This window comes from Lathamus discolor, chromosome 7, assembly GCF_037157495.1.
Source record: "Lathamus discolor isolate bLatDis1 chromosome 7, bLatDis1.hap1, whole genome shotgun sequence".
In the NCBI taxonomy this organism is placed as follows: Eukaryota; Metazoa; Chordata; class Aves; order Psittaciformes; family Psittacidae; genus Lathamus; species Lathamus discolor.
The window spans coordinates 10,766,697-10,776,500 of record NC_088890.1 but is presented as its reverse complement, the minus strand read 5'-3'; the positions used below and the strand labels follow the sequence as shown (position 1 = coordinate 10,776,500).

At 54.8% G+C, this 9,804-nt stretch overlaps 1 protein-coding gene across 1 annotated transcript; it reads left to right on the top strand.

Annotated features, from left to right (window-relative positions):
- Positions 1-952: 952 nt before the first annotated feature.
- Positions 953-5,910, top strand: BHLHE40 (basic helix-loop-helix family member e40). The gene is made up of 5 exons (XM_065687483.1): positions 953-1,238; positions 1,345-1,414; positions 1,532-1,639; positions 2,199-2,322; positions 3,334-5,910. Exons 1-5 carry the CDS (start codon positions 1,159-1,161, stop codon positions 4,191-4,193), a joined length of 1,242 nt encoding a protein of 413 aa, XP_065543555.1. The 5' UTR covers positions 953-1,158; the 3' UTR covers positions 4,194-5,910.
- The last annotated feature ends 3,894 nt before the right edge of the window (positions 5,911-9,804 follow it).

Below are 9,804 nucleotides of genomic sequence, written 5' to 3'. Positions count from 1 at the left end.
CCTTACATTTGTGGCTAGTGGGTTTCTGCATGGCAATGACTTTCCCAAGGATTCCTCCTGGTACCAACACGCACCTTTAGATGGCATCGAGCCTTAAAATGCCTGTCTCCATCGCCCGTGTAAAATCTCCCTGTACTCTCACATAGCATCTCCTGACCTCAGATTCCTCCGGGCGTGGAGCAGCCATGGCTCTGCAGGCGACAGCAGAGGCTCTGTGCTGGAGCTCTGCTACTACCTTATCTTGGTAAACGCACCATTTATCTGCTGAGCTTGCCTCTACTTGTTCAGCGTTCCTTCCGTGGGGAAAATGACCACAGCCCTTGCAGGGAGGGGGTTGCTCTGGCAGACACACGCTGTTGTAACCACCACAGCGCTCCACGTCTCGCAGCAGCCGGCGCGCAGGAATCACAGATGCTTCGCAAAAGCATGGGAAGTCCTGAACTTCTCCGTGCGATGCTGCCGCTTGCCTATAACCATTTCGTGAGCGACTCCCGGTTATTTCCCCCCATGTTTCCAAAGTTCTGGGGCTGCAGATGTAACTCGGGTCTGTGTTCATGGCGGGGGGGGGGGGGGGGGGGGACATGACGGTGTTTAACAGGGAGCTCGCTAAACCCCAGCGACCGTGACCCCACCGCTGCGCCAGCGGGAGCGCCCCGCTCCGCTGCGCGCCCTCGGCGCGGATTCAAGACCGGTTTCCCCCCGCCTCCCCCCGGAAGGGCAGCGGGCCCACGGGGCTCGGCGGGGCGGGGATCCCGGCGGGATGCTCGAAGAGGGGGATGCACGGGGGGGGGGGGGGGATGCGCTGCCTCCGGGACGCCGCCGCTCCGCCCCCCCCCCCACCTCTCCCCCCCCGGTCCCGGTGCGGTCCCGCCCCCCCCGGCACGTTGCGCGGCGGTGGCGGCGCTGCCGACACGTGAGGCTCATGTGACGGGGGGCGGCGGGCCCGCCCCGGCGGCCGCCAGACGTGCCGGCAGTCACAGGGTAGCGCACGTCGCTCCCGTCCACCCACTCGCCCGCATTTAACCCGGCCCGCCGCCGCCCGCCGCTCCTCAGCCCGCGCGGCGCGGACGCGGCATGAGCAGCCCGGCCTGAGCCCCGGCCGCCAGCCCGCCCCGCTCCGCGCTCCGCGCTCCGCTCCGCGCACCCCGCACCGCCGCTATGGAGCGCATCCCCAGCGCGCAGCCCCCGCCGGGCTGCCTGGGCAAGCTGCCCGCCCTGGAGAGCGGCGACATGCCGGGGTAAGCGGCGGCGGGAGCTCGGGGGGAGGAGAAGGAGGAGCGGCGGCCCCGCCGCGGCCCGCCGGGGAACGGGGCTAATACCGGTGCTTTCGTTTCGCCCGTGCAGGCTGGACTTCGCGCACATGTACCAAGTTTACAAGCCCAGGAGGGGGTTAAAGAGGAGCGAGGACAACAAGGTATCTCGGGGGCTGCGCGGCGGCTCGCCCCGGGAGGGCTCGGGGGGGCGGACAGCGGGGGGACCCCATCGAGGCGGGCGCGATGGGCGCGCTGACCCGCTCCCGCCGGCTTTGCAGGAGACCTACAAGCTGCCGCACCGGCTGATAGAGAAGAAGAGGCGCGACCGGATTAACGAGTGCATCGCCCAGCTGAAGGACCTGCTGCCGGAGCACCTCAAGCTGACGGTACGCGGGGAGCAGGGACGGGGACAGCGCGCCCGCCACAGCGGTTCTGCCGCGGCTGGGTCTGTGCCCGGGGCTTGGCGTTAGCTTGTCTCCTTGTCCTCTTTCTCGTTGCCTGTTGTGCCGGGTGCCCCGTGGTGCCGCTCGGCTGTGAGCCCATCCCAAACTTTTCCCGGGAGTGGAGCCCTCAAGTGGGTTCCTGTGGTGGCAGGTTCCTGCGGGGCTGGGCTCCCCAGCTGGGTCCCTCCACTGAGACCATGATGCCGGCAGGGCAGCGGGACAGACAGATAAAAGACTTCCCTTTGAGCTTTGTGGCCAGTCCAAAAACGCGCATAGGACTCCGTGACAGCCTTGTCTAGAGGCAGCTTTTTAACTTATTTTCATGGAATATCATCCTTCCTAGTCCTGTACTGTTCAGAATCAAGGCGCTGCCCTTAAACCCAAAAAAACCCAACCTGTGTCGATCCTCCCTCTGTCACTCGGGAAGCACTGGCAGCCCTGTCAGGCTGTTGCGTGTGTGGCCAGCCCCACAGCACTCACCAGCCTGTCCCTTTGCTTTCAGACTCTAGGTCACTTGGAGAAGGCTGTGGTTCTCGAGCTCACCTTGAAGCATGTGAAAGCATTAACCAATCTCATCGAGCAGCAGCAGCAGAAAATCATTGCTTTGCAGAATGGTTTACAAGCGGGTGAGTATTCAGACTGTATCGTGTGAGAACCTGCGTGTGCTTGATGGACTTTCTCCCGGAGTCTTTGAAATGCAGTTGTGACACTTCGTTCCTCAGCAGGGAGGAGGCAGGAGTTCTTGCCTTTAATCGCCATCATTTTCTCTTCCTTTGCTTATGGGCTTTGGCAAAAAAAGGTGCGTTTCTCAATAGGGTCAGTGTAGAGTGAGTGCCCTGTGGAGCTGTTCTGAAAATAAATTGGATTTTAAGTAGTTTCATTTAAAGCCCGGGTTTGCTGTGAGGTTCTCTCCAAAGCCATTCAGATCTTTCTGTTTGAGTTCACAAGCTTTGGATCAAACCCAGGTTGGTTTGTTTTCTGAACGTACACACAAATTGCTTCTTATGCACACCTCTCTTAGGTGTCTGTCTTTATACATGAGCTGGTCTGTGTTCGGCAGGCAAAGAGGGGACCCGGTGCATCAGCTTATCATGCTTTAGATGCACTTCCTCCTCCTGTTTTCACATGTGGCACTCACGTGAATCTGATAAAGTAAAGTGTAGTTTTTCTGAAGGGCCTTCCACTGCTCCAGCAGCCACAGGGAGTGCAATAGAGCTTTCAGCTGAAGCAGAATCGCCCCAGGTTAGGGAGCTGCCGGTGGGTAGATGTGCCCCAGGAGCTCTGTGCCTGGAGGTGAAGGGCGAGGTGCGCTCTGCCTTCCCCAGGGTGTTTCCCAGAGGACACACCAGCTTGACTCACTCTTGTGCTCCTTGCTCCAGCACCTGTTGATGGTGGCATAGATGGTAAATGCAGAGCTAAAAACTTAAGTTTAAAGTTACTATGGAAAAGCGGACAGATGGATGCTCGGATAAAAATGCATGGGGAATGCATGCAGAGTTCAGGCTGACCGTCAGGTTCGCCACTCTAGCCGTGCTGTAGCTGAAGTTCAATCCTGCCTCCAGCCCACCTTGAAGATGGTAATGGGGCTATTTAGCACGTTGTTAATTTTTAATTTCTTTCTGTTAATGTTTCCTCAGGTGACCTGTCATCAAGAAACCTCGATTCCAGCCAGGAAATGTTTCGATCCGGTTTCCAGATGTGTGCCAAGGAAATGCTGCAATACCTGGCAAAGCACGAGAACGGCAAGGACCTGAAGTCGTCCCAGCTGGTCAGCCATCTGCACCGAATGGCCTCCGAGGTGCTGCAGGGCGGAGCCGGCCGCAAGTCCGGAGACATCCCTCCTAAAATGGTGGACTTGAAAGAGAAGCCCGTCTCCTTGGCCACGGTGGCGGAGGGACATGGGAAAAACTGCGTGCCTGTGATCCAGAGGACATTTGCCCACTCCAGCGGGGAGCAGAGCGGCAGCGACACGGACACGGACAGCGGGTACGGGGGAGAGCTGGAGAAAAGTGACTCCAAATCCGAACAGCAGTATTTCAGAAAGGATACCGAACTCAAGTACGCTGTGCAGGAGAGAATAAGCTCTATTAAGCAAGAGACTGAGGACCCGCCAGCCAAAAGGAGCAGGCTGGAGTCACCGGAGGACGAGAGCCCTTTTGGCAGCGACATGATGGGCTCTTCCAGCAGCTTCCTGGGGCCTCATGCTCACCAGCCTCCCTTGTGCCTGCCTTTCTATTTGATCCCACCATCGGCAACAGCCTATCTGCCCATGCTGGAGAAGTGCTGGTACCCAGCGTCCGTACCTGTCTTGTACCCCAGCCTCCCAGCCTCTGCCGCAGCACTTACGGGGTTCATGAACCCCGATAAAATCTCCCCACCTCTGCTGATGCCCCAGAGACTCCCTTCTCCCATACCAGCCCATTCCCCTATCGACTCCTCGGCTCTGCTTCAAGCTTTGAAGCAGATTCCTCCTTTGAACTTGGAAACCAAAGACTAAGCGCAGTGTGACGTTTTTGTTTAAGTTGGTTTTTGTTTTGTTTTAGTTTGAGACTTTCACTTTTCTATATTGGCTGGACTGAGGTGTGGGGATGAGGTTCACTGCACGTAGGAAGCTAAATCCCCTTTTCTCTGACTTGTCAGGTAGCTTGGAGGAGGATGAAGGATGCGCCCAGGTTAGCGATTCAGAACTACTTCCAGGAGAAATACAGAAAAAGAAGGGGTTTGTGCTTTTCCCCTTACCTTCTTCCCTCTCCACATCTACAGAACAACGGTTGACTTGGTCAGCTGCGACTATATTGCAAAGCTGTGAAGAAATATTCCATTAGGCAGACTTGGGTTTAGGGTCTGTGAATATAAAACCACGGTACTTCTCATGAAAAGGCTTTTAAGGCAGCAGCCCCACTGCTGGTAGTTTGAGCTGAACTGATTCAGTGCCCCAGCAGTCACCAGTGCCTAAGTGAGTGGCACGGTTGGTGCAGCAGTGGTGGCAATGCCACCAAAAGCACAGGAGCAGCGGACACTGCTTGGTCATGCACAGTCAGGTAGACTTAAGACGGGTTTTCTCCACACCTTTGGCTGATAAATATATATATATATATTAATTTTTTTTTTAAAGAAATAAAAGGTAGATGCTGCTTGGAAGCTTTACATGGCGTACATCTAATAAATAAATTAACATGCGCCCCTTCCTGTAACTGGAGCTGCTAGTTTGGGCCGGGTAGGGGAGAAAATACCCCAAGGATCACTTGGCTTGTTGCACCTGACTCCAGGCCTCTCTCGTTGCTGCTGTACAGTTCCACCGGGTCTGTGTTGGAAATCAGGATGGTTTAATGAGCCCTGTCAGCAGGGGCCCAGCCTGTGAGCAGCTGCTTCCCGACCGGGGCGAGTCGAGAGCTTCATGCAAGAGGGAGCAATTCAGCTGGGGTCGGCAGCGCGATGCCTGCTGAATGTGCCCCTGTCAGTGCCTTTGGACAATGAAAAGGCTGGGATTTTCAAAGGAGCCTAATCCCGGTGGGGTTTGAACATCTAAATTCCTTAGTCTCCTTGGCAAACCCTGGCCCATGTTACTGTATTAAAGAAAGAGGGTGAGGGTGTTGACACTTGTCCCGTTAAAACTGCGAGGGTCTTTCTCCGCAGAGGAACATTATGCCCATTTTGGCTTCTTTTTTAAGTCAAAAAAGAGCTTCACTGCAAAATGCAGTGCTGGGGTTGGGTTTTGGTTTGGTTTTCGGTTTTTCTTCCTGGTTTGGAGAACTCGTGTCCAGAAACGCTGTTGTATGGATTTCCATTTCGCCCTCCCATTGCACCAGCTGTTGAGATGCACTATGCTTGATTGCAGATTGTGTTCTGACGTTTATTTTGTCATTGTTTTTTTTGGATTTTTTTTTTTTTTGGTATACAGTTGTTGCCTTTATTTGTAAAATCCTGTTATAAATATATATATTATATAAATATATTAAAAGGTAAAATGTTTCAGATGTCTATTATTTGTATAACTACTTGAGCATAAAGAAGTGATAAATATGAATGTATTCTTGTTTCTGGGTTGTCTTTTTTCTGAAGAGAAGAATTTGTTTTTCTCTAGGGAGAGGTACAGTGTTTATATATTGGAGCTGCCTTCAAGGTGGGCTATTGTACATATTTTTATCTTGAGTAAATGTTAAGTAGTTGTTTAAAAATGCTTAATAAAATAATTCTTTTCCTGTGGAAGATAAGGGTTTGCCTCCTGTGCTTTTCAGTGTTTGTGCAGGGTCATTCCGTGTGGTCTGGTCCAGCACTCAATGGTGATCTCGTGGCTCCCCTGACAGCTCCTGCAGGGTCCCATTACCCATGTCCCCAGGGTTATTTATTTAACTCCCTTGGCATCCTCAGGGATTTTTTGCCTTCCCAGTCAGCGGGAGGTGCCAGGCGAGCCTGGCTGGCTTCTCTTCACACTCCCTGAGCCTGGTCTTATGGCTCGTCCTCCCCAAGCTCTGTGGGGAGTGGGGAGAAGGCAGCCCCTCACTGCAGAGGCTGCATCTTCCTTACAGGCTTTGCACATTGTCTGGAGGAAGGAAGGATGGATGGGCTTTCCATGAACAGTGGGTTTGCTTTGCCAGTGTCCCTCAGACCTGCAATGGAGCCTTGCAAAGCCTCTGTGCTGCAGGATAGGGATGGTGCCTACCCTCCCTGAGGGGCACAGGGGATCCTGGTGCATGGCGGTCCTGGCTGGCAGGGATCAGGGGTGCCCTGCTCTGCCTGCGTTGTCTCAGTTGGCAAAAGCCCCAGTGGCTTCCGTGGTGGCCCTGTTTGGCTGGGAGGAATGGCCACAGTGCTGCTGCTGAGCTGGATCCTGCTTCTGCTGGGTAGGAACCTGTGCCACCCCCTGCGCACCCTGGCACGCTGCTCCCATGTGCTCCCATGACTGTTGCTGGTGCTGCAGGCAGTGGTGAGATGCCTGGTGCCTCTTATGCTGCTGCATAGGGGATATAGGTGCCTATAGAATATGTGCCTATAGAATAGGCACAGGGGACACGGTACAGATCTGACCACTGACAGGCTCCTGCCCAGACTCTCCAGCAATGATGGACGTTTTCTGGCTTCTGCACGAAGCGATGATGATCCCAAACCTCTCCCCAGAGGCAAAGGATGGGCGCAGCGTGTCTCTGGCCCATGAGGGATGGGTGGGAGGACTCGGTTTCCCGGCGGTGCTGTGTACGTGTGGATGGGGCATGGGCACTTCTGCAGGATATTTCAGGTTTTCACAATGCAGATGAATCACAAACTGTGGCGTGCGGTTAAATGCCAGGCTGGGACAGTGCTGCTCCGTCCTGGGCGCAGCATCTCTGGGACACCCCTGGAGGAGATGCAGGCACCGAGGGGCTGCTCTTAGACTACAGTCAGCATCAACTTATAGTAACATTAGCTTAACAAATGTTAGGAAAAAACATATAAGGCTGCTTGTATTAATTTGTTTGGGGCCTCTATAACTCCTGACGTTTATGTTGTGTTTGTTTTAATTAGGGCTAAATATTGATCTCACTGAAGATGACTGTAAGTAACCCCATTTTGGGGACAGCATTTGGTGCTCAGCGCAGCAGTGCTTCCACCCTCGTTAATGGCTGGATTTCTGGCTCATTTCCACGGCTCTTGCTCCCCTTTGGTCTCCATCTTCTGACCCACCTCGTTGTCTGGTGGGAGGACTCACAGAAGCTCCAGATCCTTAGTCACGGAGGAAGAAGAAAATCGTAAAAAGGGAGTGGAAGAGATAAGGCTTATACAGGAAGCAGTGGCTAATTACGGGCTGGGGATTTTCTCTGCCGCCCTGGCCTGGCTCCAGCGGGACAGATGAGCTCTGCGGGGCAGAGCAGGGTCCAGCAGCCCTTGGCTGTCCCTGGCTGGCAGCACGGAGCAGGGGATGCACTGGCAGCAGCGTGGCACGGGGGATGCCCTTCCTGCAGACCCCCGTGCTGCCCGCGCCTCCAGCAGCCCCTGCCCTGCCCGCTGCGGCGCTGCCCCATCGCACCGCGGCATCACCAGCGGGGCAGAGCCCCCGTGCCCCATCCCGGTGCGAGGCGGCCAGGGGCGATGCGGGCGGCCTGCGTGGAAGGTGCCGGCGGGGCAGCCCCCCGGCACGGCGCCAGGCCGTGGCAGCCCGTGCCGCGCCGCGCCGGCGGGGTGCGCTGAGTTCCCCGGACTTGTTTTCACGGTCTCACCCAGCTCTGACCTGCCTCAAATGTTGACACAATGTCACGTTTCCGACTGCAGTCTTTCATGTGCAGCCGGAGGCTAAATACGGCTGCTGGTTCCTGGAAAAAGACGTGCCTGGCACCCTTTCAGCAGAAACCCGATCCCCATGCAGGCTTGGCACAACAGCTGAATAACATGGCAATAACTCTTTCAGCAGCATTTCAACCCATAAATAGGGCTTCCCGAGCGACTCCTTGAAGTGAGGCAAGGAGGATACAATGATTTTTGGTGAAAAAAAGGCCAAAAAAAGGGAGCGAGAGTGCGTGAAAAGTGAGTCCGAGGAGGCAGCCGGGTTCGGAGCAGATCAAAGGGTGTCGTGGGGATGCTGAGCGTGGTTTGGTTATAACCCGAGTGCAGGATTGCCTCAAAAGGAAAGAAATGCTCTCGAATTTTTTACTGTCTCGGTCCCGTTTTACAGCAGCCCCATGGAGGTAGGGGAAGAGCCTTCCTGAGAGCGAGGGCCCTTCCTAACCCCGGCGAGGACACACGGACACATAATTTTAGCTTTTCACCACCTGTTTGGAAAGCTCCTATAACCCAGTGCTATGGGACGGGATGGTTTTTACAGGCATGTACCCCGGGAGCTGCTTATTTGCATTATGCATGGACCGGGGCCTAAAATAATCTGCAGTGACGCACATTATTTTTTTTTTCTTTGCGGTGATTTTTTTCTTTCCCCCTTCTTTTTTCCTGCTTTTCCAGGGCTCCATTTTCCTGAACGTGCCGTGACTTTTGAGGACCATGCATGGCTAACCAGCCCCAGGGCTCCCGAGCCCCTGAATCAGCACGTCCGCCTGCAGACACGGAGCCGAGGGGGAGCGCTCCCCCCCCCGGCCGTGACACGGCCACGGCGGGGAGAAGTGCCCTTGCGCTCTGCCTTGGCTTTCATCTGCAAAGCGTGTAGCTGCAAGTGCCGCGTGTTTACAAATGCAGGCATTGCAAGATCCCTTGAACTGTGTCCTAGTACAAAAGAGGCTTTGAAACAAGAAACACGTTGTCATGGCATGTTCCAGGCCAGCAGCACCAGACTGAACCGGATAATTGCTGTTTCTGCCTTAGCTGCTTCATCGTGGAAAAAGCAGCAGGTCTTGAGCAAGTCTTTTTCTTCCCTTTTAGACATTTTTGGTGAGATGCTCGGGATGGAAGGAGAGGGTCGGGAATGCCTGGGCAGAGGCGGGATGAGCCCAGTCTGTTCTCCAGGGCTGGAGGGAAATCACTGTGCTGTGCTCAGGTCATGTAACCATAGCCTGCGGAGCTGGTGACGCTGACCCTCGCTTATGTGACACGGGCTATTCATATTTTGTAGCTCTGACTCGTGGCGTGATGCTGGAGCCAGGAGACGCGGCTCTCACAGCTCCCCCCATGCTCCAGACTTTTCCCATTGCCCTTTTCCAGGCGTTTCATGGCACTCGAGAAATACCCAAACACCTCTCAGTGCCAGCCAGCCCACTAAGGGGGCTGATTGTCCCCTACATTGAATAAGTCTGTTACCACCCTGGGCTTGGTGGCGGGGCAGCAGTATTTCTGCGCCTCTAGAAATGATGGGCATGATGCCTGCACTCTCGTGTCCACATTCCCAAGGCACTGCCATGCTGGGGTTTTAAGAAACGGAAGGTAATATTTCTACTTGGCACTTTGAAATAATTTATTTCTTATACATTTCTCTTTCTCCTGGGTGTGTTTTTGCTCTGGGCGCATCACTCTGTGGAGTCAGTTATTGCCATTATGCCCAGTGCCTTCAGAAACAGTAAAGCTCTGCCTGTGAAGGGCTTTTCACTGCATGTGCCTCTTTAAAAACTGGGGAAGGCTGGGTAACACCACACAGCTGAGGGAAAACAGAGGAGTTTGGGGCTAGTTTGCAAGAAGCAGCACCAGGGAAT

What these genes read in the sequence shown, in the direction of transcription:
- BHLHE40 (XM_065687483.1), top strand. Translation starts at nt 1,159, where the DNA reads ATGGAGCGCATCCCCAGCGCGCAGCCCCCGCCGGGCTGCCTGGGCAAG. An exon ending in AGAGGAGCGAGGACAACAAG is followed by an intron (nt 1,415 to 1,531) that starts GTATCTCGGGGG and finishes CCGGCTTTGCAG; the next exon opens with GAGACCTACAAGCTGCCGCA. An exon ending in CGGAGCACCTCAAGCTGACG is followed by an intron (nt 1,640 to 2,198) that starts GTACGCGGGGAG and finishes CTTTGCTTTCAG; the next exon opens with ACTCTAGGTCACTTGGAGAA.